This window comes from Cervus canadensis, chromosome 25 (assembly GCF_019320065.1).
Source record: "Cervus canadensis isolate Bull #8, Minnesota chromosome 25, ASM1932006v1, whole genome shotgun sequence".
Taxonomy (NCBI): domain Eukaryota; kingdom Metazoa; phylum Chordata; class Mammalia; order Artiodactyla; family Cervidae; genus Cervus; species Cervus canadensis.
Genome location: NC_057410.1, coordinates 28,886,457 through 28,911,542, shown reverse-complemented (window position 1 = coordinate 28,911,542; position 25,086 = coordinate 28,886,457). Strand labels below are relative to the sequence as shown.

General features: G+C 54.3%; 2 protein-coding genes across 2 annotated transcripts; one reads left to right on the top strand and one right to left on the bottom strand.

Annotated features, from left to right (window-relative positions):
* Positions 1-632: 632 nt before the first annotated feature.
* IGFBP6 (insulin like growth factor binding protein 6) lies at positions 633-4,904 on the bottom strand. Its single transcript, XM_043446590.1, has 4 exons — positions 4,311-4,904; positions 2,177-2,316; positions 1,900-2,019; positions 633-942 (listed from the first exon to the last, which is right to left on the bottom strand). Exons 1-4 carry the CDS (start codon positions 4,642-4,644, stop codon positions 817-819), a joined length of 720 nt encoding a protein of 239 aa, XP_043302525.1. The 5' UTR covers positions 4,645-4,904; the 3' UTR covers positions 633-816.
* A 6,069-nt stretch (positions 4,905-10,973) lies between these two features.
* On the top strand, positions 10,974-25,012 carry SPRYD3 (SPRY domain containing 3). Its single transcript, XM_043446327.1, has 11 exons — positions 10,974-11,118; positions 12,583-12,729; positions 13,722-13,797; positions 14,253-14,377; positions 14,874-15,009; positions 15,880-16,065; positions 21,826-21,975; positions 22,411-22,468; positions 23,067-23,186; positions 23,262-23,434; positions 23,679-25,012. The coding sequence occupies exons 1-11, from the start codon at positions 11,096-11,098 to the stop codon at positions 23,811-23,813; spliced, it is 1,329 nt and encodes a 442-aa protein (XP_043302262.1). The 5' UTR covers positions 10,974-11,095; the 3' UTR covers positions 23,814-25,012.
* Positions 25,013-25,086: the final 74 nt, after the last annotated feature.

Genomic DNA, 25,086 nt, shown 5'->3' with positions numbered 1-25,086 from the left:
CCTGAGGGATGCCAGCATTATCATGTATGGAAGAACCAGATTTCAATCCTCCCTTGATCACTTGCTGGCTGTGGAATTTCAGGCAAAGGACCCAAATAGTTTTAGCTGAAGTTTCCTCCTCTGAAAAACAGGTTCAAAAGTCCCTATCTCACAAGGTAAGCACAAAATGAGGTAGTCCAGGTAAAAGCACATGGACCAGGGCATGGCCCATGGCAAGAGCACAATGAGTACTAATTTCCTTCCCTTTTTAATACAAAGGAACAGAATGGTAAGTGCCTTGAGTTTCTCTTTGTTGAGCTACTGGTGGGGATTAACTATTAATCCTTCCTCTCCCTCTATGTCCAAAGATCAATGGTAGAAACAAGGTCACAACTTCAGACCAAGGCCTGCCAAGGCCTCAATGTCTCCCCACCCCCATCTCCTGCCTCCCACTCCCTGGTGGGCAGTTGGGTGAGGCTTGAGGCTGTGAAACCTCTACCAGTGGCTGTCTCGGTCATTCTGAGTGTGGAAGGAAGGACTGAAGGCAGTGCACAAGAGAAGAGAGCTTCCATGGCGGGGTCTGGACGGAGGCAGAAAGAAGGGCCAGTGACTCCATCAATGTGAGTGGTGAACACAGAGACATAAACCAGAGATCCCCCCAACACAGCTTTATTAACACCCCCAGCTGACACCAGCAATCTTTCCACATGTGAGGTCCCAGGGGTGAGGGGGACAGTGGGGCAGGGCCTGAATGGTGTAGTTACCCATCACTCAGCAAATAACCCAAGAGGATGGCCCCATGTTCCTGCCAGTGGCCCTGCAGCCCCCAGCCCAGGCTTAGCCGCTGCTTCCGGCGGGGCAGAGGGAGCTTCCATCGCCGCCTTCTGAGGACCCGGGCAGGGGCTGGCCCATGCGATCCACACACCAGCAGGGACCTCGGCGCTGCCCCTGGGAGGAGCGGCACTGGGGAGAGAGGCATACGGATCAGCTGTGGCCCGAGGCTCCAGAGGGAGGGATGGGAGGGGCCCCCGGGGTTGGGAACACGCTGTGGACTCCTGAGTCTGAGTCTGCGGGAACCTCTGAGTGTTCTCAGGATAGTGAGGCCCATTGGCTTCCCTTCCCCCACCAGAGCACGCCCGTTCTTCTAGGCCAGAGCCGTGGTTCTCAAAGTGTGGTTTCTGAACCAACAGCATCACTAGGGGCCATGTTAGAATGCAAATTCCCAGGCTCCGCGGGTGGGGCTCTGCCACTGGTGTTCATGGCAGGGTGATTCTGATGCTTATGTGAACCTCTCTCAGAGTTAGGTGTTCCTTAGATAATCTCGACTTCCCTGGTGGCTCAGACTGTAAAGCGTCTGCCTACAATGCGGGAGACCCGGGTTCGATCCCCGGGTCGGGAAGTTGCCCTGGAGAAGGAAATGGCAATCCACTCCAGTACTCTTGCCTGGAAAATCCCACGGATGGAGGAGCCTGGTGGGCTACAGTCCATGGGATCGCAAAGAGTCGGACACGACTGAGCGACTTCACTTTCACTAGATATCTAAGGGCTTCCCTGGTGGCTCAGATGGTAAAGAATCTGCCTGCAGTGCAGAAGACCTGGGTTCGATCCCTGGGTTGGGAAGATGCCCTGGAGAAGGGAATGGCTACCCACTCCAGTATTCTGGACTGGAGAATCCCATGGACAGAGGAGCCTGGCAGGCTGTACAGTCCATGGGGGTCACAAAGAGTCGGACACGACTGAGCGACTTTCAGTTTCACTTGGATAATCTAACCCTTCCCACAGCTGCGGTTAGCTATTCTCTATGCGTGGCCCTAAAGCTGGGAGAGCCCTAAAGGCAGGCCAGCGTCTCATTTATACAACTCTGTAAAGCCCCTACCCAACTGTGTAAGATGGGCCCAGGGAGGGGAGGAACGGCCTCACCTGCCGCTTCCGGTAGAAGCCCCTATGGTCACAATTAGGCACGTAGAGGGTGTGAGGCCCGCGGAAGACCTCGGTCTGGAGCTGCTGCAGCACGGAGTCCAGATGTTTGCGGCAGGGACCCTGGGGGGAGGGACAGCTCTGCTGCAGAGCCTGCTGGGCCCACCAGCCAGGCTCCCAGGACTGGGATGGGAGACTTTGCCAAGCCCAAGGGAGTGGTCTCAGAGGAGAATCTCCAGGGCTCTCCACCCCTTCTGCACCCTGCCAGCCCCAAACGCACCATCTCAGAGTCTTGGACGCCCCCAGAATTGGGCCGGGCGGGAGTGGTAGAGGTCCCCGAATTCCTCTGTTGGTCTCTGCGGTTCACGTCCTGCGAGCGAGCGGTTCCTCCTTGGGGCTTACTCTCCTTAGGATTCTCCCCTACAGACACAAGAGGAATGGGGGAAAAAGAGCCCGGAAATCAACCAGATGTCAAACAGAGTCAAGTGGAAAGGAGCGGGACTTTCAGAGCAGTGATGGGGTTTAGAGTCTGGCTCCACTGTTACTTTCTCCAGGCCTCGGTTTCCTTCTCTGAAAAATGGTGATATTACCTTTCATGATAATATCCCCAGGCTAGTTTTAAGGCTTATAAAAGACAAGTACTTTGGAAAGCGAAAATCAATACCGTACAGGCATTGATAAAGAGCCTTGGGGCTTTGGGTGAAAAGGCCTGGTTGTTCCACCGGAGGCCAGCAGGGGGCGCACCAAGCCAGGGAGATGGGGCAGAAGAGAAACGGCGGTGCGAGGGGGTCAGCAGGGACCCAAGTGGAATGTGTGTCCCCGCTGTGACCCTAAAGTGACTCAGCCTACCCCTCCCAGGCCGGAGACACAGTTAATTTGGGGGCACTGCAATGGGGGCCTTTTGGTCCCCCGAGGCTCAGCCAAGCTCAACTCCCGCGGTCCCAGGAACCTGTGGGATTCAGCCCTTCACCAGGAGGTGGAAGGCGGGCAGGCTGCAAAGGTGCAGGAATGAGCGGTTCCAACCTGCAGGCTGCTCCCTTCTCTGGAAAAAGTTTTATGCACGGTACTGGGGGGCTTGGGGAGAGCTCAGGATGAGAAGGGAAAGTCAGAGTGTCGGGGCGAAAAAAAGACAGGGAGTCTTTTTAGTCTAGTCTAAAGGGAGAGTCACCGCTGCTTGGAATCTGCCCCAGCTAGAAATGAAATATTATGAGCCCTGAAGTGATGTCTCTCCCTCTCCACGCACAAAGACAAGCTCTGCTCAGCCCCCAGACCTCAAGCCTAGACAGCTGCTCCCATCTCAAAACCCAAGAACCATTTCTTCTGCAATCTCAAGTCTGATCCTTCTTCCTCCACACTTCTCAGATCTTGCCTCTCATTCTCTCTATTCAGTATCCTACCATGACCATGCTCCCAGCTGCCTCCTGTGACCCACCCAGACCGCTGCTTTCCAGGAGAACCCCAAACAGCTTGGACCCAGGCATTTGGGACTGAAAGAAACTGAAAGTTGATTTCCCATCCCTTCCCAGGGAGGCGCTCAGATGCCCCTGGGGCGGGGGGGAGGGGCGTTTACATTTCCTGCTCTCCGCATCTCCCTGCTGCCCCCCATCTTTCAGGTTCTGACTCACTTCTGTCCCACCCACTCAATGACTCAGCCTTCTATTCTCCTCTCTGGCTTAGGGTGGGGTGAGGTGGGTGGAGGGTTCTGAAAAGCTTTAAATCATAACCCTGATTTGGCAGATTCCTTCTTTTCCTACCTCTAACCCTCCCCCTGGGGGCGGGGGAGAGGGCTAGCGGCAACCCTCTGACCCTAGTCTAGTCTAAAACAGCTCTGGATTTGAGCCATCTTCTATTTTTCACTCTATGTTCAGGTGCTTTGGACGCCCTGATATTAAAAGGAGGTATTTCTCAGTGTGTTCAGGGTTTGGGAGTCTGGAGTTCTCTTCCCTCTTTTTCTAAGTGGAAGCTGGGAACAATGTCTGGGTCCTTTCTCCAGCTTGGGGGTCTAGGACTGAAGGAGCTGGGCCTCTGTGGCATACAGCAAGTCCCTAAACCCTTCCAACCCTCCCTTTCCCCTCAGGAGAAAATAGGCAGAGGGGGCAAAAAAGGCTGCGGGGTCAGACATCTCCCTGCTTCATCCCTAGGGCCGTCAGCCTCACTCCAGCCTTGTAGGAGCTCCCGGCACTTGCCCTTTCACCCCACTGAATATACCACCCCCCCTCGGAGCTCAGGATGGAAAGCGAAAGTCAGGGTGTCAGGCGAAGAAAAGACAGGGAGGGGAGCAGGCACTGCTTGGAATCTGCCAGAGATGGGGAGAAGGAAGCGTCCATCTGCCCCGAGCTCATCCCTCGGGGACCCAGCCTGCAGAATTGCGGGGCTCACGTGGGCGGGGCAGGGGCGGGGCGCGGCGGACTCACCCGAGGGCGTGCGCGCCCGGCCGCAGCGGCCCCGGCCCTGCAGCAGCGCCCGCAAAGGCAAATCCTCTTTCTCCGGCGGCTGGCACTGCAGTCCTGGGGCGCAGTTGGGAGTGTAGACCCCGCACTGCTGCCCCTCCCTCCTGAGACAGCCCCCAGCTTCCGTACAGCCTTCCGCCGCCGCCGCCGGCCCCCCATCCTCCTCCTCCGCGCAGCCCCCTGGACAACCCGCCGACACCCCCTGCCCGCAGCCTGGGCACCTTGCCAAGGCGCCTCCTGGGCGGGCAGCGAGCAGCAAAGTTAGCAGCAGTGGCGGCAGCAGCCTGTGGGGGGTCATGGTCAGGATTTTTGCCCCGTCCGCTCCTCCCAGAGCAGTCGTAGCGCAGCTGCTGCCCGCCGCCGCCCCTCTGCCTTAAGTAGCCGCCGGCAGGGGCCGGGCCCTTTAAGAGCCAGGTGAAGGGGGGGCGTGTGGAGAAGGCAGGGGCATCCCCTAAACTGGGTGGGACTGGAGAGGCCCCCCCTCCACCTGGGTCCTCCCCACTCTTCTCTACCTCCTCCCTTCCCGGTTTCTGTTTTCTTCCCAAATTACTCTGATTTTTCTTGCTTTGTTCCCGGGAATCTCGCCCGGAATTTGGGAGCTGGACAGCTGGCTGGAGGCCCTGGAGGGTGGAAAGTGGTGGAAGCGGGAGAGGACCGGAGTTGGGATGAAGGGGAAACCCGAAAGCCAGTTCGGGCGTGTGTGTGGCGGGCGAAGGAGACCCAGGGACTCCGGTGGGGAGGGAGAAGATGGCGGACTTAAGGGGACGGAGAAGGGGTGGTGTGGGGGTCGGAAGGGGGATGTGGGCGAAGAAAAGAGAGAAAAGGCGGAGACGATGGAGAAGTGGGGTCTTGGGAGAATCGACTGCTGCTGGGAGAGAATAAACCCAGGGCGAGGAGAGGAAGGGCAAACCTGAGGGAGGAGCAAGAGAAAGTTTCCCTGAGATGTGACTGAGGGGAAGGCAGGTGATGGGGTCAGACTTGGGTAGGGTGCTGGAATGCTGGAAGACGGGGGGAGTACACCTTGAATGAACTGGCAGAAATCCTCGGACTATATTGAGGCCATGAAGGTCTGGGAGGATTGTGGGCCATGGTGGGGGGGAGGCAGCGAGGCCGCAGTGTGGCAACAGGAGAACTGGCTGAACACCTGGGAGGTAGGGATGGGTGACTGACCAGCTGAAATTATGGGGGGTTGGGGTGGGGAGGTAGAGGAACCCATACTCTGGCTGCTCTAAGGGACAGTGGCCAAAGAGCAGACCTCAACCAACCTCTGTCCTTCATCCAAGTCAGCCCACCCCTCCATTCCTCTCCTTTCCCAGAATCTGGCCCCCACTCCATCCCCACCCAGTATCATCCATTGGGTTTTCTGGATTATTCAGGCTGTTCTATGCCAAGGGAGGTTGGACGGTAATGGGGCTGAGTGTTTTGGGTCAGCCTGCTCTCCTGGACTTTCACTCCATTGGTCTGTCCACCCCACCTCCCCCACTCGTGGCCTCCCTTCCCCAGGCAGTACCCTGCCCATCCCCAGAACTCCTAGCTGAGCCTCCTTCCTAGAGGGAGGAAGAAGGACCGTTTCCTTCTGCAACCCCCACCCACACAGCTCTGGGTTACGCAACACTGGCCATCTCATTCTTTCCTAAAACAAGGGCTCTGGGCAGTGACTAAGTTTAAATTCTGGGCCCCCAAGCAAGAATGTCAGCAAGAGCTTCCTGAACTTTTCGGTAAATGAAAAAAAAAGTTACTCCCAGCACCCTCCCCACAGGGCTGCCCTAGGACCCTAGAACATCTTGGAAGCAGTATCTTCCAGTAGCCCAGAGACAGTGACGCAGATTGGGCAGGCAGGGAGGACGGTGCTGGGGCAGTGGGGAGGGGCAGCTCTCCTCTACTCTGGGAGGCTCTCGGGCCTCCTGCTTCAAGCTCTGACCCCAGGGTAGTGTGCTCCATCCTGTCCCTCCATCCTTATCACTATTGATTTTGCCCAGTACATGTCTCTGGCTAGGGCTTTTCTCCTGACTCCACCTTGTTGCTCTTGAATAAGATGGAAAATTCTGTGGAAAGTTGGGATGGGAAAGAGATGGCCCCGCTCCCTGCAGGATCGCAGTGTGGCTTTTAAAAGTTTGGGTAAAGTGATTTTGCAGGTTATATTGCACAGAAGCCCAGTACTCTGCTAGCCTCTCACATCCACCGCTCCCTTCCCAAACTCCCCCATGCACCCTCCTACATCACCTCTCCAGACTTCCCCTGGTTATACTCCACTGCCCGGCTGGGCCCTGCCCTGTAGCCTCGGCACAGCCCTGAGCAGCCCGGTCCCCCCTGCGTCCCCAGCACTGCTCTTCCCTCTCCCCCATGCCTCCGGCCTAGGTGTCCAGGGCTGTGTGCTTCCAGTGCTGAGATCTAACTAGGCTCTTCCTTGCAGACTGAGACTCTCAAACTCTGCTTTCCTCCCTTTGGGATGCCTTTCACCTTAGCACCCAGAGCAGAGGTCTGAAGGTCTCAGTAAGTGCTCAGGATGGAGCGTGGGTCAAAACAGACCCCTGGGACCCTATCTGGCCTCTGTGGAGAGGAAGCTTCTGTCACGGTTGTGAAAAGGCTAGACAGCTTGGGCTGTTACTTAGGCTTTTTATAAATAAACTTTGACAGGACTTCCTCCTTCTCTTACAGGTTACACTCTGTCCTCCTCCTCCTCTCACCCAAACCGGTCCCTCCAAACCCACAGCGCCATCAAGTGCTAACTTCCTTTTGAGAATGAGGGGTAAAGGAGGGGGCCTGCCTGGATCCTTTTGAGTGTTGAGTCTGCAGAAAGACAAGTGGTAGCACAGTCTACAGATGGAAAGCCCCAGAGAGATGGCTAAATGACCACATCATGATGTGGCCTAAGTCTGGTATGGGTCTGATGGGAACTGTTGTGATAACTGCAGCTGGTCTCCAGCCTCTGATTTCTGCCATCTGTCCCACATGCAGCCTCCCAGTTGGTCTTGCTTCTGTGGCTTTCTCCTCCTCAAATGACTTTGGTGGTAGCTATGCCCTTCTTCCCTGCCCATGGACCTGTGCTGCCATATGGCAATCATGACCCAGTGGACAGTCAGCCCTGGAAGCACACTCTGGTTCAACCAGTTGGTGGGATCACCCTTGGCAGTTTCTCATCTCTGAGTCTGAACTGAGATTAGGGGAGGTGAAGGTGTGATGCTCAGAGGTAATCTGGACTACAAGTCTTCAGCTCATAAGGATGAAACTCCCCCCTGCCATTCCTCTTACTACAGACCAGATTCTGCCACCTCTTCCCCACCTGCTTGGCCAGCGGTCTGCCTTTCTCTGAATTCATCCATATTATTGTGTTGCTGTCTTAAATATCTGCTTATCTTTTCTCGTGTCTTATTTTCCCAATTAGATTATGAGTGTTTTGTGAATAAGAGCCCCATACCTTCTTCATCTCTGGACCCCCAGCTCCTAGCTCATCTTCGGAATTGATACAAGTAAAGGTTGTTGTTTGGGTGAGAAAAAAGGCAGTCCTGGGGGAGGGCCTTCAGAGGTGAAGGGGTACATTGTAACTCTCTGGAGGCTCCACTGGTGCTTCTATACTTCTGAGCTAGCCCAGGTGACCCAGGGCAGCTCTTGGCTTTCTCAGTCCCTCCTCTCACTTTCCCTATCCCTCCTGTTGTTCTCAGAGTAAAGGCCAAGGAGACTGAGTGTGGTCAGGGTTCAATAAGAGAGGGAAACCTGGCCCCAGGATAAATCAAAGAGGGTTTCCTGGAGAATAGGTCTTTAAAATAGAATTTAGGAGAAAAGATAGGTTAAGATAGGTTGAAGAGAGGGAAGGGTGGAGGCTGTCTCAGAAAAGCACATCTTTGTGTAAGAGGTATGAGAGTATAGGGTCATGTAGCGGGTGTGTGTGCATGACTTGTTCTGCCTAGATTCCCAGTGTCCCAGTTATACCAGAGAAAGGTGAACTAGAAAGGGAGCAGAGAAGTTTTCTAGACTGGGCTGGAGTTAGTCAGATGGTTAGGAACTGGGAATCATTAGTGAAGAAGGAGTAATAACTGCAGGTCTGAAGTTTGCTTTTTTTTTTTTATAATTACATGAATAAAAATCAATAGATTGATAGAGCATTTATTTATGTGGATGTAACTATATGACATGGACATAATTAAGGAGGAACTGTGTTCACAGGGAGCTTAGAATTAATATTTGTCCATCCAACACATGCTTAGCACCTAAAAAATCAAACAGGATGGTAGGGTATTCCAGGATAGAATGCAGACTGTAACAGGTAAATTTAACTATATTATACATACATGACATAAACACACTAAGGTGGTAAGGGGAAAAAAGGTGCTGATCTAAGTAACTTTGGAAAACAGTGTTTCGACTGGAAACTGTAAGGCTACTGATAAATGGAATGGCACGCTCTATACGCTACATAAACACTGTACTCTAGCTGATAAATTTGTTTCTCATGGGCTTATGGATTAAAAATTTTGAAACTGCTCAATGTAGACTGGGGTGGAGCAAATAAGTAATGGGTATTAAGTTTCTCTTTGTCTGAGAGAGAAGTTACAGAGAAGTAGGGAGGAAGGGTAGGATCAGCCCTGTGGTACTGGATTAGAGTGGAAGGTATCAGTACAATCCTTGTGGATTGGACTCCATATTGTTAAAATGTCAGTTCTCCCAAAATTGATCAATAGATTCAGTGTAATGCCAATTAAATTCCCAGAGTGTTTTTTGGTAGAAATGGGCAAACTGATAGTCTCATACGGAAATGCAAAGGACCTGGAGTAACTCAAACCAACTTTTAAAAAGAACAAAATTGAAAGACTTATACTACTTGATTTCAAGACATTATAAAATTATAATAATAAAAACATAAAGGTAAAAAAACAGATCAGTGGAACAGAGAGTCTAGAAATAGACCCACAAGAATATAGCTAATGATTTCTTTTTTTTAAACACTTTTATTTTTGGCCACACCCCGTAGCATGTGGGATCTTAATTCCCCAACCAGGGATTGAATGCATACCCCCTGCACTGGAAGCATGGAGTCCCAACCACTAGACCACCAGGCAAGTCCCCAAAAGACTTTTTTAATAACAGTTGTTCAATACATGTTTGACAAAGGTGCAAAGGAATTCAGTAGAGAACGGACAATCTTTCCAACAAATTCTGCTGGAACAATTGGATCTCCATGTGTAAAAAAAGAAAAAGAACTTTCATCTATACCTCATAACATACACAAAAATTAATTTAAAATTACTCATAGATCTGAATAAAGTTGTTAATGTATAACCTCAATCTAATAATGAATAAAATGATAGATAAAATGAAACTGAAGGACATTATACAAAATAATTGGCATCTACTTTTCAGGAAAGACTGAATAACTGTCCCAGATTAAGGAGCCTAAGGAAACATGACAAGTAAATGTTAGTCACAGATCTGGGGTTCTAATTCAGATTTCCTAATTTCCGGCCTACATCTATTTCTGACACCTATTTCCATTATGCCAAGTGGCTACTGTTTATGTTATAGGATAGCATGGCTTCCATTTCATTCAACATCTGTAGAGCACCTCTTTATGATAAGAATACGATGGCTCCCAAGAGTCAGAAGGAGCCCACACTCCAGCAGAGAGACATCTACACACATAGATTATTTTCATAGTAAAAGTAAGACTGTAATAAGTGCTGTAAATGAGGTGCAAAGAAAATGGTATAAGAATACAGAGGAGAGGGGATGTCCCCTGGTGGTCCAGTGGTCAAGACTTCACCTTCCAACGCAGAGCCTGTGGGTTCCATCCGGGAAAGGGGGTCTAAGATCCCACATGCCTCATGGCCAAAACACCGAAACATAGAAGCAATATTGTAACAGATTCCATAAACACTTAAAAAAAAAAACAAAAACCCACACACACACACACAAAAAAAAAAACAGAGGAGGGGAAAAAACCTTCCTACCTGGAAAAGAGAAATTTGGTAATGGGAGGAAATGGGGAAAGTCTTCCCTAGAATGGCAATAATCACCCTCCAGTAGGTGTGTGATAAAGGTCAGTACCATATCTATCTTCCCTACTCATTATGGCCCCAGCGTAACTTTCCTTAAGTCACACCAATCCCTCTGCTTTTTACATTCGAAGTTTTCTCCTGGTAGGAATGCCTTGCCCAGAATGAAGGCAAGGTGACATAAAATGGAGCTAGAGATAATATAAAGCACACGGTAATGGTATAACTCTGGAGAATAGAAAACATATGGTAACAGGCACACGCGTTATGGAGACCAGTCTCAGGCTCTGCACACGCAAACAGGATTTAATTAGAAGACTGATTTCATAAGGACATTCCTACAGAGCTCTTAGCATCACGTCTGACACGGAACTGGCGTTGAGGGAATAGTCACAGTATTTGTGGGTACGCAGCGACCTTACCCGCCCCGCCCGGGGTGGGAGCCGCCCCTTGAGCGGCCAGTCAGCGCCCGGGGCGCCCAGTGCGGCGTCCGGGCCGCCACGTCGCCGCCTACCACCCTCTCGACACCCGGGTTTACCAGCCCCTACCCGGCGCTAGGTACCCGGTTCACCGGGCCGCGCCCAGTCCGGCCTGCGTCCTTCGATTGGCTCCTGCAGGTGCCTGTCGTCCTCGGCCGCTGCAGATTGGCCGGAGTGGGTGCAAAGGGGCGGGCCTGGGGGAGCGTAGGAAGGGCGGGGACCCGGATGTGTGTGGTGGCGGAGGCCGAAGAGCTAGTGTGCGGAGCTGAGAGGCCTATGGATGAGGAGGACGCGGCGGCCCCGGTAGGCGGGGATCGGGGGCGGGGTCCCGGAGGCCTCGGGTCGGTCTCCACCGAGCCTGAGGCGGGAGGCGGGAGGCGGGGGTCCTGGGCGGAGGCTTCGGAGTCAGGGGCGGGGCCTTGCGCTCTGGTCGCTGGGCTTCCTCTCTGGGGACCCTTCTCGGCCCAGTGCAGGGCCTGGGGAGTCTGGGCGTAGTCACACTGACGGGCCAGTGCTCCTTTCCCCCGGGTCTCCTCTGAGTGATCCGGGTGGAGGCGGGGCCCGGTGCGGCCTCCTCTCGCTGATGCCAAAGGCTATGGGATTCTAGGCAAGCAGATGCCCCTAGGTCTGGGGCGCCAGCATCAACCTGGGATCGAGCCCTGGCCGAGTGCCGAGGAGGCCAGTCCTAGGGCTACCCCGCAGGTGCCTACCCTCCTGAGCCACGCAGTGGCTTGCAGCTACTGCAGAAGCTTGTAAATATGCGCATGGGGAGTGAATTTAGCCTAGTCAGCTTCCTAAGCCCCTACTGTATGCAGGACACTGTCAGGCCTTGATGGAACCCTTGTCCCAGGGTTTGGGATATGGGAAGAGAAAGTAACTCCTCTTTTTGTCACTTTGGGGAAAATTCATTCACCTATGCATTAGCACTGTTGGTGGTTTAAATACCTGGGTCATCCTACTCCTCTCCTTCTTCCCTACTACCATCTTTGTGGATGCCATCCCTCATTAGAACAGCAGCAACAGTCTCCTCATTAATTATTTGCCACTCTGTTTTGCTCATCTTGTGTTGAGTTTAGTCTCCAGACAACCGCCTGAATGATTTTTACAATCAGATAAGCCTTAGAAACATATCATTTCCTTGCTTAAAACCCTCCAGAGCTTTCCCATCATACTTGGAATAAAATTCAAACTCCTTAACGTGGTCTGTAGAGCATTGATCTGGCCCCTACCTTCCTTCCATCCTTTTCTGATACATTTTTTTTCTGCCTTACATTCCCTGTACACCAGTCACCTATCCTTTTTCTATTTCCTATCATGCCAGCTGCCTTGCCCCTCAGGACCTGTGTTCTGGCTGTCCCCTCTGCCTGGGATGCTCTTTCTTGGGCTTGTCACATGCCAGTCACCTTTTCATCTCATAGAGTTCAACTCGTTATTCTTTCGTCATGTCACTCTGCTTGTTCCTGCACTGTCTAACATTGTCATGTCTGTCTATTGTCTATCATGTCTCCCTCGGTAGAATGGAAGCTCTATGAGAATAGGCAGCCCATCCATCTTATTCACAGCTGTATCCGTAGCACCTTGGACAGCAGGAGCACATAGTGGGAGCTCGGTAAATGTTTGCTGAATAAAAGGATGAGGGTGGGGATTGTTGAGGTCAATCTAGGCAACTGACTTCAAGTCTAGAGTCCTTTCTGCATTCTGGGTAGAACCGGCCAAGGTGCTCAGGGCCCTGCTTCCTCCTCCTCAAGTCCCTTCTCCCCCTGGCAGGTTTGTTCTCATGAACAAGATGGATGACCTCAACCTGCACTACCGGTTTCTGAATTGGCGCCGGCGGATCCGGGAGATTCGAGAGGTCCGGGCTTTCCGATATCAGGAGAGGTTCAAGCATATTCTTGTAGATGGAGACACTTTGAGGTGAGTTTCAGGGAGGGCTTTCACATTTTCCTTATTTTCCTTTCTGTGCCAGGTCTTAGAGACGAAAAGGGGCTTTTGCAGAAGCAGACAGCTGTCTACACTGTGTGGGGATGCAGTGGACTCTGGAGGCCTTTCTGAATGGAGCAGTGTGTGCTTCTTCACCTTGCAGCTCTCTCTGCCTGTGTCTCTGGGTCCCTCTGTCCTGGTCTGTGTGGGAAGCAGTCATGTCAGAGATGGAGGCTGCTGGGGTCTCAGGAGTTGCCCAACTGTCTTGTCGAGAGGACTCCAGTGAGTCTGTGCGGTGCCTGGGTCTCCTGCCTGCATCTCTTGAGTTGTGTTTGGTGAAAGAATGACCATTTCAAAGGCAGTGGACTTCCTGTTTTGGGAAGGATGGCCCTGCAGTGCATCCTGCTCACTGCCTTCCAACCCTTTGGTTTGTGTGTTTGTTTTCTCTCTGTTTTCTGGCTTGAAACTCTCCTCTGAGTCCGTTGGAACCTAATTCTCTCACAGAGTTGTCACTGGAAGAGGGACAGAAGTAGTGCTGTCTAGCCTGGAAACAAGAAAGTTGAGGAGTAGAGAGTGAATAACTCTTTCAATCAATGAACGACTTTGGTCCAGAGGATGGAGACTAGCCATTCTCAAAGTCCACTGAGGACAGAGCCAGAGGAAAAGGGCTGAAGCTGCAGCATGAAGGATTGAGGTTAGACAGGGTGTGAGACCGCCTAATAGGCAACTGCGGGAGGCTCTGCCTCCTCTTCCCCACTGGCAGTGAGTAAGCCAGGCTTACAGTGGTCTGGTATGGGTTGGACCCTTGCTGGAGGCAGCGGGTGACCTCAAGTATCTTGTTATGGTGTTTGTGCAGATATCCCATGTGACCAGGTGGATTCTCCTCTCTGCTGGCCTTCACAGGGTGGGGGCTGGGGACACTAAGGCGCTCCCCCAAATTCCTGGGCTAGGATGCTAATGGATCTCCCTCTCCATTTTTCCTTCAGTTACCATGGAAACTCTGGTGAAGTTGGCTGCTATGTGGCTTCTCGACCCCTGACAAAGGACAGCAATTATTTTGAGGTGATCAAGGCTATGGGTGGGCAGAGTAGGGGGTGAAATGGTTTAGATCCAGGGAGCTCTTTTACTGGATTCTTGACCTAGTTCTTTAAACTTTACATCAGGATTATCCTGTTGGCTGGGAATAGGGCCCAGGGTATCATGATGCCTAATCTGAGAGGCACCGTAGAGTCCTGTCACCCTGTCCCTTCGGCTTTCCTGCCCTTCACCTTGGTAGAATTTGACCCATGTCTTTTCTCACCCCCTCACCCAAGCCCAGCATCTCCATCTCCTATCTTTTTCCATGGCTTGGAAATTATTTTCTAAGTAATTGTGGTAAAATGGGCTCCCACTTTCCCCAGTTCTCCCTCTGGGTGCCCTTTCTCTTTGACTCCCCTGTCTCCTGGCTCTTTGAGCCTCAACCCCTTTTGGTGTCTGTTCCCCGCTGTGCTAACTGTGTCCTGCTCTCCTCCCTCCAGGTGTCGATTGTGGACAGTGGGGTCCGGGGCACCATTGCTGTGGGACTGGTCCCTCAGTACTACAGCTTGGATCACCAGCCTGGCTGGTTGCCTGACTCTGTGGCCTACCATGCTGATGATGGCAAGTGAGTTGCCTCTTGTGGCACCCAACCCCTTTTCTGCGGATTTGGGAGTCTGAGATATAATGGACTACCTCAGGGTGGCTTTGGCCGTTCCTGAGGTTAAAGCGTCTGCCTCCAATGCAGGAGACCCGGGTTCGATCCTTGGGTCGGGAAGATCCCCTGGAGAAGGAAATGGTAACCCACTCCAGTATTCTTGCCCGGGGAATCCCATGGACGGAGGAGCCTGGTAGGCTACAGTCCACGGGGTTGCAAAGAGTCGGACACAACTGAGCGACTTCACTTTCACTTTCACTGGTTTTGAAGTGTTTTCATAGATTTTTCTGACCAGGTCAGGAAGGTGGCCTGTTGACTCTCCTTGGAGGTTTGCAGACTCAAAGGGGAGGGTGGAGCTCATCCAAGGACGCAGGTAGATGGTGTTGCAGAGTGATGGGGAGCAGGAGCACTAGGGAGAAGTTGGGAGGCCAGGCTCAGATTGAGTGTCGTTCCGCCCTGTCCACAGGCTTTACAATGGCCGAGCCAAGGGTCGCCAGTTTGGGTCAAAGTGCAACTCTGGGGACCGGATTGGTTGTGGCATTGAGCCAGTGTCCTTTGATGTGCAGACTGCCCAGATCTTCTTCACTAAAAATGGGAAGCGGGTAAGTGGGACATCCTAAGTGGGATTTAAATGGCTTGAAGCTGTCCAGGGACTTGTGTGAGTGCTGTGAAAGAGTCTGCTGGCTGGGACTGGCCCAGGGCTCCCTAGGCTCATTTCCCATCTTCTTCAGTTCAGTTTTAAATTCTCCTGGGCTCTCCTGCATGTAGAAGACCCTCCCCTCACCCAGGGGAAGCTGGGACTGTCCCCAGGTGGTAGACACAGAGGGACAAGTTTATGCAGTGGAGGAGGGGCAGGATTTGTGGGGGACAGAATGGAGTGATGTGGAGGAAGGTTTTGAGCAGGCAAAAAGAGGGAGAGTTTATGGCCTGGCTCTGTAAGCTGGAGGTTGTCTTGGGACTTTTGACTTGAGTGCTTTTGAGGGTATGTCTTTTCTGTGTTTTGTGTTCCTTGTTTCACTTCTCCTTTCCTTCCCTCTTCAAAGGCTAGTGATGGTGGAGGGCTGGGATAAGAACACATAGGAGAGACCCCGGCTGTCTTCCTTCTCCTCCCTAGCCCCACCTCCTGCCCAGGGAAATCACTTTCTCAGTTCTCCACTGAAGGGTTTTTCTCCTTTAGCATCTATCCTGAGCTCTCTTCCTGCTCCAGTCTACACTCAACATGTACCAAAGGTATTTGGCGGCACGTTGAGAAACTTGGCGTTTGCCTTCTAGCTCTGTGGATTCCTTGCTCAGCCAGGAGTGCTCAGCAGCTTTTTAAAAACTTCTCTGTACCTTTGTTTTGCTCTCCTGTCAGCGTATGTGATGATGCCTGGTTGCATCATTCTCAAAAGTCCCCTTGTGAGAATTAGATGAGCCGTAGGAAAAGTGAGCCAGGCGGTAGCTCCCTCCTTTCTTCCCTCCCGACAACACAGGTGGGCTCCACCATCATGCCCATGTCCCCGGACGGGCTGTTTCCGGCAGTGGGCATGCACTCGCTGGGTGAGGAGGTGCGGCTGCATCTCAATGCTGAGCTGGGCCGTGAGGATGACAGCGTCATGATGGTGGACAGCTACGAGGATGAGTGGGGCCGGCTACACGATGTCCGAGTCTGTGGAACCGTAAGTAAGGGGTGGTGTGCAGAGGGCGCCGGGGGAGCTCTAGGGGCCCCAGCTCTTAGGCTCTTAGGATTGCTTAGGATAGGCAGTGAAGACAGTGTCTTCTGTAGGGTTTTGGAAAGTGAGAATTTGGGCAGGAGTGCCTGGCACCCCGACACAATCCTTGAGTTCAGGTCTGTATTCTCTTAGCATTGGCCTTCCTTTCCCGCCTTCCCTTTTGTTTGAGAGCTCAGGCTCATCGCTCAACCCTGGGAAAAGCAGTAGCTCTTCTTTGCCTTCTTTGGTTCCTTCAGCCCCCAGGGCAGTGCACACTGCTGCCCTGTACGTCTGTCTGCCTTTGAGAGGCCGGGCTGACTTTGGAGAGGCCGGATGCCTGGACCTCCCTTTTGGCTTGAACCCAGCCCAGCTGGCCCAGCTTTCCATCCACCGCAATGTGGGACAGGTGTCGTTATAAATCCTACTCGCGTTGGGAGAGGTTCTTCGAGATCTTTTTTAAGCATCCATGTCAGTCTCTTCGGCCTTCCTACATTTAATAGAGGATGAGAATGGAGGCGAATGATGATTCAGTGAGAGTCCTTGACCCTCCAGAGCTGGCCTTTTCATACATCCCATCATACCTGTGTTAGTCCCCTGACTAGATTTTAAACTTGGTTGGGAAGTGTATAGACCTCGAGGGAAGGAAATTCTTCATACTTACCCTCTGTGCCTCATGCTAGCTTGGAAGTGGATGGCTGCTGAGTCAGGGGTCTGGCCCTGACCTCTAGTGGGCTGCTCAGGCCTCCCACTTGGAATTGTCCCTCTGCTGCCCTCCCGCCCCTGGCTCAACCTTTTCCTCCACCCTCTGGCCTTCTCACCCCAAGCCAGGCTGTTTTTAACTCAGCCTTTCATAGCAAAACAGAAGCAGTGGGGGGTGGGAGTGGGTTAAGAGCAAGGCTCTCCATTTCTGGAGTGCAAGGTTCGTCCAATCCAGGGAAAATGGTAGGAAGCGTGCACTCCTGCGGCTTCTCACACTCTGCACCCGCTTCTGGCTCTGGGGTCCAGGGACTGCAATGGCCACCAGCCCGGAGGCCTCAGATGTCCACTCCCTGATCTTCCTCTCTTCTTTCTTTTCCCCTTCCACCATCATTCTGACAACATCTACAGAGCTGAAGTTGGGGCTGAGCCAGGGCGATGTTCCAGCTCTCACCCTTGACCTCTCCTCAAGTTTTCCTGGCACCTTTCCCTGCCTGGACCTGGCCCCACTCCGCTCCTTGCTCCTCCCAGGCAGTCTTTTCTAATTGATGCGGAATCCTGTAGATGTTTATAAATAGCCTGCCTTCCTCTCTGCCCCTCCCCCAGTGCCCTCAGGCCACGCATTTAAGAATTTTTTTTTTTTTCTTTCTTAGATGTAAGCTATTGAGTTTAACTCTTCTCTTAAGCCCCAACCCCAGCTAGGGAGAGCTGGCAGGGTAGGCATGCTGTTCCCTGCATACTTGCTCCTCTGGGACTGCCTTGGACATGAGCCTCTTGAGGGATGCCTCTCTTCTAGTCTTGCCAAGCACCCCATCTTTCAAGTGAGGGTGACTTACCCAGTTTCTTCCAGCCCTTTGACCTGCCATCCCCACTCTCGCCTCCTGGCCGCCTCCTTCATGTCCCTTCTGACCATCCACTGTATTTCTGATCTGGTGATCCGAGTGTCAGGCTGCAGGAGCCTGAGAGAGGTCACTGGGCTGCGCCTGTGGCTCCTGTTTCTAAAGATGTCTAGTGCAGCTGCTTCTCCCCTCTGCCCTTCCTGTTTTTACGTCCCCCTCTGTGCGGAGCCCTTCCCAGGGACCTCGACCTCTGCTATGGTTGCAGCCTGTTTCTCCTGCCCTGATGTTGTTCCCAGGAGAGCACCCTGTGGAACCATAAAAGTCTGGGGCGGTCTGGGGCAGGCTTTGATGCCATCCCGCCGAGGTTTCTCAGTGTGGAGACTGTGGGCCTCTTAAGTGAGACAGTTTCTTGATGGGCAGGGCGTTTAGCATCCCTGGCTTCAAGACCCAAGATGCTGGTAGCTCCTCAAACCACGTCCCCCGCCCCCCAGCCGTGTGACTGCCTGCACATTCCCACGTATCCTCTTGTACTGCTGAGAAAACAGTCCCAGAGAAAATTAGAGAGACTTGATCAAATGTCACAGTGAATTAGTAACAGAACTAAGCCTAGATATTCCTTCTGTGACCCCTCCCCCCATCTTTCCCACTCTCTGATATATGCTGCCCTCTACCCAGGCCCACTCTACTGTAACCAGTCTCTCCTGCCCCCATCTCACAGAATGAGTCCAGAGTTCCTGGGCTTAAGCCCGCTTTCGCAGAGACTTTCCTGTCTAGTGTCATTAGCCAGGGGCTTCCTAGGTGAGTCTTCTTGGCCACCTTGGAAGGCTTTTACTTCTGTCTTTCTTTCAGTTTTATAGTCCCAGTTATCCTTTCTCACTGGTTCTTCCCAGACAGAAAAGAGACTTCAACTCCAGACTTTTTTTTTTTAAACCCTAACAATTCATTCTGAGAAGTTTGTAACATACAGAAAAGCTGAAAAAGTAGCACAGTAAACACCCACTGGGTCTCCACTACCTAGATTAACAGTTGTTAATATTTAGTTGTGTTTGTTTGATCTGAGGATCTATGTGTGGACAGACCTGGCTCTTTCCAGAGGGCAGTCTTTCCCTGCTTCCTGTTGTCTTACTGTCCCCTCCTAGAGAGCGCCCCCCTTCCCAGAGCTCTGGGATGCTGAAGAGTTGCTGTTGCAATGTTGGCGCTGAGATGGGGGAGGCTTCCCCTCATCCCCATCCCCAGGCCTTGCGCAGTGTGCTTAGGTGACGTGCTGAGGGCGAGGGGCAGTCGGCAGGGCTGGGGGTTGGACTCATTCTGTCTTTGTTCCTCGTTTCTGTTCACAGCTCCTCTGACAATTCCTTAGTGACAGGGCAGCAGCTTTCATACACAAGTGGGGTGAATGAGGCCCCACCCTCTCAGGGGTCCTCCCCAGACCCAACCCAGGAGGAGACCGTGTTGGGGCCTGAGCTGGCCTGTGGGAGGCATGTTCCCGGTGTGTGTTTCAGCTGCTTCTAGGCCCTGGGGCACTGAGCCCTCCCTTGATCCTGTCAAGAGGGATTAGGGTCTGGCAAGGGCCGGTCGAAGCAGGAGAGGAGGCGAAGAGTAGGTGCTGCCTATGAGGGAGGGGTGGGGTGCAGGAGGCTCTCTGCACCCTGGTCTGCAGCCTCTGCTCTTGGGGTGAACTGTTTGGCCTCTCAAGCCTTCTGTTGTGTGTAGAGGGAGGTATAGGGGGTCTTGGGAGCCTTCAGGAACGAGTTCCCCTACCCCCACCAAAGATGTTGATAGGGGCATTGTTTGAGGAGAAAGCCTTGGGAGGAAGACAGTTGGTCATCTGGGCGGAGTCATCTGGGGAGTATCCTAGGGAAACAGTGACCAGTCCTGAGAGCCTCAGGGGCCGTTCTGGTGCTGGGGGAGGAGGGTAAGGGCTGAGATGAAAGATCCTTTCCTTCTTTGTGATTGGCAGTTTCAGTCTGTTGTAGCTTTGGGATGATTGTTAATGTTTAGGGAGCATTGGAACATTGGGGTATTCTAGTATAAACCCCATTTCCTTTCCAGTTCAGGAAAGGCCGACGTGTGCATTTATCACCTGCCGGGCTCAGACTAAGCCCTTGGCACTCACTTCACTTTGTCACTGGTTTTTGGAGATGCAGGTGGTGGTTCCTTTCTGACTGTGCAAGGAACCCAGGCTTCTGGGCGGTGAGCCGCTGTGCTTTCTGAGCTGTTCTGCAGGGTGGGGAGTAAGTTTTAGAGCCCCGAATTAGTGTGTTGCATTAGTGTGTTTCATCCTCCTGGCCTTGTAGCTTAAGGAAGCCTCCCCACCCTATCCGTAGACAAAAAGGCAGCCTGCCCTCCTCAGGGCCCAGGCAGAGGGAATGGTTGGGCGGGTTTTTCCCAAGGATCAGGATCTGGATCCGCTGTCTTTTGGCTCTGAGAATGGAGAACACTGTGTTTCCTACACTGAGGCCAGTTGGATGCTGTGGGTCAAGGGCAGCTGTGGAGTCCCCCACCCAGTTCGGCAATGCAGAGGAGAGGGTGGGCTGGGGGCTGCTCAGACTGGGTGGAGTCCATGCTAGTTAATGGGCTTCAGACCCATAACCCCACACACCCACCCCCGGCCTTGTGGGGAGAGAGACAGTGGAGGAATTCAGGCTGAGCCGAGCCCACCCAGAGGACCAGAAGTAGAATTTAGACAGGGTGGGCCTTCACAATACTCGGTAAATCAGACCACCTGCAGGGGAGCTCTTTCTCATGGAAGAATGCAGTGTGACATAATGGAGACTTGGGCTAGGAGTGTGACATCGCGGAACCAGGGTGCCCTGAAGTGTGTACAGTCCTGGCTGGAGGAAGGAGGGGAGAAAGGTCCAGTGATCTGCCGCACACCTCCAGCTTTTCTCCTGGTGCCCCTGTCCCCTGCCTGCCTGCGGTTGTCTGGGGCGGAGGGGAGGATGGACTTGCGGTGCCATGGTTTCGGGGATCCAGGGTGAGGAGGGGCCAGTGCCTCCCTGAAGGGGTGGTGAGGTTGTGGCCCCTCCCTCTGCTGAAGACACACGGAGGCTTGGGCGCTTGTGCCAGCGAGCTTGATGCCTTTCCTGTTCAGGCAGGAGTTCTTTGCGGGGTGAGAGGCCAGTGTCCCAAGGCTTGCCTGGGAGAAGTGGAGGAGGTCCCCAGGGAGTGAGTTTTCTTCAGGGCCAGAAGGGTGGGAGGGTAGAAGAAAGTCTTGAGGGTCAGTTTGGCTAATTAAAAAGGGATTAAGGAATCCCAGGTGATGCTGAGGGTGGGGGACAGAGGGGACAGGGTTGAGTCACAGCCCCACTATTACCATGACAACTGATAAATAAATCCTCCCAGATTGGGGGTTGCCGCCCCGTCTTGCCCAGGCAGGATCACCGTGGGGCTAAGGAGCCCCAGGAGCCCATCAGTCAGCTCCCCTCCACACCCCTGCTCCAGCTTAAAAGAGCCGCGAGGGGCTGGGAGCAGGAATGCCTGCCTTTCTAGCCCTGCTCTGCCTGTCTCCCCGCAACCCCCCACATTGAATGCAGGAGCAGACCTGGTCGGTCCCTGGCTCCCCGGCACCTCCCCAACCTGGCTACAAACATCTCTGTTCAAAGCCAAGTACAACAAAGACCTTGAGAAGCGTATCAGTCCCATCCCAGGCAGAACTGGCTTCTGAGCTGTCTCCCCTCCCCCAGACGTCTGGACTTGGCCCCTAACCTCCGCATTCTCCTCGGCCTCCCGAGGCACCCTGAGAAAACCGTCAGGCTTCCTCTTAGCCTGGCCTTCGCTTCTCCTCTTCTCTGTGTTCAGGCCCCTGGGTGGCCCTTTCCTGGCAGGCAGGGTGACCGAGGGAAGTGATGGCCGAGAGAGCCCTGTGTGGTCCTGGCGCCCAGCCGTTGGGATCTTGGGGCTGCTGTCCTGTCTCCCCACAGCGAGGAGAGCGTCCTTGGCTCAGTAGGCAGGTGGGTGCAGTCTTCAGTAGGGGGCTCAGCCCTCTTGCTCCTGCTGCCACCTCCAGTCACCCGTCCCATCCTTGTTCTCCCCTGCCTGCTGGGAACACTGAGTCCCTCCTCCTGCCTCCAGCACCACTTCCCTTTCAGCCGGGCTTTCTGTGAGAGACAGGAAACTGGTCCCCAGACAGCCTTGGAACCAGGTTTCCAGGGGGGTGTCAGCCTGGCCCCCACCTCTGGCTTTCTCCCCACAGCTGCTGGAGTACTTGGGCAAGGGCAAGAGCATCGTGGACGTGGGGCTGGCCCAGGCCCGGCGCCCACTCAGCACGCGTAGCCACTACTTTGAGGTGGAGATCGTGGACCCTGGAGAGAAATGCTACATCGCCTTGGGGCTGGCCCGGAAGGTGGGCACTAATGCTGGCTTTCTGCCTGGGGGGATGCTCAGCTCTGGGGCTTCTGGTCTAGAGCTGGGAGCTCCTAGAGAGGTGAAGGGACCAGGCTGCAGAGAGGGGTCTTAACCTGAGACAGAAAGGTCATGTGTGTCTGCTATGTAAGGGTACAGACCCCCAGTCACCTCGGGGCTGAGAGAGGGTTGTGAGCCTACCACACACACACCAGGGCCTAGATGGGGGGTGAGGGCACCCCACAACTCTGGCACCCCAGCACCTTCTCACTCGCCCCCACCCCCCGCAACCTCCAGTGCTTGAAGGTGTGAGGCTGCCGGGGTGGGAGCAGCCGTCTGGGTTGTAGCTTGTTCCAGAAGGTGAGGGTTCAGATGCCGCTCTCCCATCTTCTTTTCTGCGTGGTACCACAGCTTTCCTTTTTTCACGCTGGCATAGGATTATCCCAAGAACAGGCACCCTGGCTGGAGCAGAGGGTCTGTGGCTTATCATGCAGGTGCGTGAGGGGCTGCGCTGGGGGAACCGGGGCTGTGGGGATGGGGGTACAGGGGCACCCATTTTCCTGACTCCGCACGAGGGGCCTCTCCTCCAGCATCTGACCTGAGAGACTCTCCCCTGCTGCCCCCTGCTGTCCCCTTCCCAAGCTGCTAGCGCTTTCTCCTGTTTTTCCTCCCAGCCCTACAAGCCAGGGGAGCAGAACAGGGGCGGGGAAACTGGGCCCAGGCTGGACATTCCAGGCCTCTGAGTTGGCTCCCTCTGCTCCCTTCCTGCAGATTCTGCATTTTCTTCCTTTGACTGGTTCGATTTCCTTGCGGGCTTTCTTTAGAAAGGACGAGCCTTGAGTTCCTGGTCCCCCCTCTCCCTCCCCTCCGAGGCCCCTCTCCGCTCTCTGACCAGCTCCCAAGGGAGTTCCCCCCCAGCCGTTTGAGGGGACAGACCTATGTCTCTCTTCTGGTGCCCTCATCGTCTCTCCTCCCTTCCTTGGGGCCAGAGAGGGAAGGAGGGACACTTGGGCTTCTAGCGGGGGCTCGCTCTGGGGGTGTAGGGTGTCAGCCCCTCCTGCAGGTGCGTGTAGTCTCCCCTCCTCCCAACAGACGACGGGAAGATCTTTCATGGCAGCGGCGTGGGGGACCCCTTCGGGCCACGCTGTTACAAAGGGGACATAATGGGCTGTGGAATCATGTTCCCCCGGGACTACATTCTGGACAGTGAGGGTGAGTGGGGGTGACCGGGCGCTGGGTGGGTCCTGCGGGCAGAACCGCGGGAGCTCAGGCTTGCTGGCCGCTTAGGTGACAGCGACGACAGCTGTGACACAGTGATCCTGTCCCCGACCGCCCGAGCTGTGCGCAATGTCCGGAATGTCATGTATCTGCACCAGGAAGGGGAGGAGGAAGAGGAAGAGGAGGAAGAGGAGGACGACGGGGAGGAGATAGAGCAAGAGCACGAGGGCAAGAAGGTGGTGGTGAGTGCGGGGGTCTGGGGCTGGGATCCCTGCGGAAGAGAGGGCGGAACCTGGGGAGGGGGCGCAGGGTTGCTGAGTGGGGAGGCTGGTTTCCGGCCTCTGGACGCCCTCTCGTGGTCACCTCCTGCATCGCCCTCTGTCTCTCCTGCGGTGGTGGGAGTTGGGAGGGACGGGGTTCAGGCCTGTGTAGCCCCAGCATCATGCAGAGCCTGCTGCCCATCCCACTGTCCTCCTCCACCCCTAGGTTTTCTTCACTCGGAATGGCAAGATCATTGGGAAGAAGGATGCTGTTGTACCTTCTGGGGGCTTCTTCCCCACCATCGGGATGCTGAGCTGTGGGGAAAAAGTCAAAGTGGATCTGCACCCGCTGAGTGGCTAGGCCTTCTCCCTGGACCTGCCCCTCCCCTCTGTCCCCTCCCTTTGCAGAACCAGGTACCCAGTTCCTGACTCCCGAGGATCTGCCTACCCAGCAGGCCCCAGGGAGCATGTCTGCACTCTGCCCCTACCAGATCAGGCCCCTGCCAAGCTCCTCCATGCCCAGTTTCTGGCCCGGGCCTGCCCCAGTCATCAGTCCCTGGGTGATAGACCCTGGTTGGACAGGAACAGGCCCGAAGGGTGGTGTTGCTCTCTGGCCAGGTCCCCTCGGTTTTGGCCGTGGGCTCCCGCGTCCCCCTTCCTCATTGGCCCGTGTGAAGGGAGAGGAGTGAGTGCTTCTGTCTCAGCTGCTGTTGGGCCTGAGGCTTGAGAGGGTGGAGCCGGACAGCCCCTCCCCCGCTTACCATTGTTCCTGGGGCGCCTCCTCGTCTGTTCCCTGTCCTCGTCCTCGTGGTCGTGTGAACCAGTTGCTGCTGTCACCCCCTGGCTGGGCTGGGGGGCTCTCTTAGGGCCCTCGCTCTCCTTCACTGAATGCTCTCCCTAGAAGACTACTCGAGGGCCTCTCTTCTCTCCCCACAGAGCCAGCTCCCTCCCTCACGACCTGCTGGGGCACCACGGTCCCTGAGAACCCCGTCTCTGGCTCCCCAAGCTGTACACACGTAGATGGTGCCCACGGCATGTAGAGTGAGACGGGCTGTCAGGTCCGGGAATGGAGCCTTTGCTCCTGTCTCCCTCTGGCCCTCCTCAGCTCACCTGTGGCACCTTTGTCTCTAGTTCCTGAGGATGCAGGTTGAGACCCCAGAGCCTCTCTCTCCCACACGGTGAGGGCAGGACCCCAGAGCCCAGTGGGAGCCCGTGCTGCCCTGCCCCACCCGCACCCGCTTGCTGCCTGTGCCAGTTGCCTGTTTTGCTTCAGTGTTTGATCTAGCACTCACACGTGTCCTCCCCCACCAGGCCCTCCTGTCTCCTAGCCTCTTGACACCGACCCCTCCCCACACAGTGACTTCCGGGAGGGAGAGGGAGCAGGAGCCTTGGCCTCGGTTTGGGGAGAGTGAGCAGGGCTTTAGGGGAAGCAGTGAGCTGTTGTACTGCGGGGGCCTCCACTTTGGTCCTCCCTTCAGGCCCTGCACTATGATGTATGAAATGTACAGACCAGAGATGTTTATACAGCCAATAAAGATGGAGTTTCCATATTTATCAGTACAGTCGGGACAGGGGAATCCTTTCCGGTACACAGGGCGGGGACAGGGCTGGAGGAAGGGGCGGCGAAGGGCACT

Coding starts and splice junctions, on each gene's coding strand:
- IGFBP6 (XM_043446590.1), bottom strand. CDS start 4,644: ATGACCCCCCACAGGCTGCTGCCGCCACTGCTGCTAACTTTGCTGCTC. Junction 2,317..4,310: donor CCGGGCGCGCACGCCCTCGG/GTGAGTCCGCCG, acceptor TTGTGTCTGTAG/GGGAGAATCCTAAGGAGAGT. Junction 943..1,899: donor GCTTCTACCGGAAGCGGCAG/GTGAGGCCGTTC, acceptor CTCTCTCCCCAG/TGCCGCTCCTCCCAGGGGCA.
- SPRYD3 (XM_043446327.1), top strand. CDS start 11,096: ATGAGGAGGACGCGGCGGCCCCG. Junction 16,066..21,825: donor ATGTCCGAGTCTGTGGAACC/GTAAGTAAGGGG, acceptor TTCTCCCCACAG/CTGCTGGAGTACTTGGGCAA. Junction 21,976..22,410: donor CCTTGGGGCTGGCCCGGAAG/GTGGGCACTAAT, acceptor ACGCTGGCATAG/GATTATCCCAAGAACAGGCA.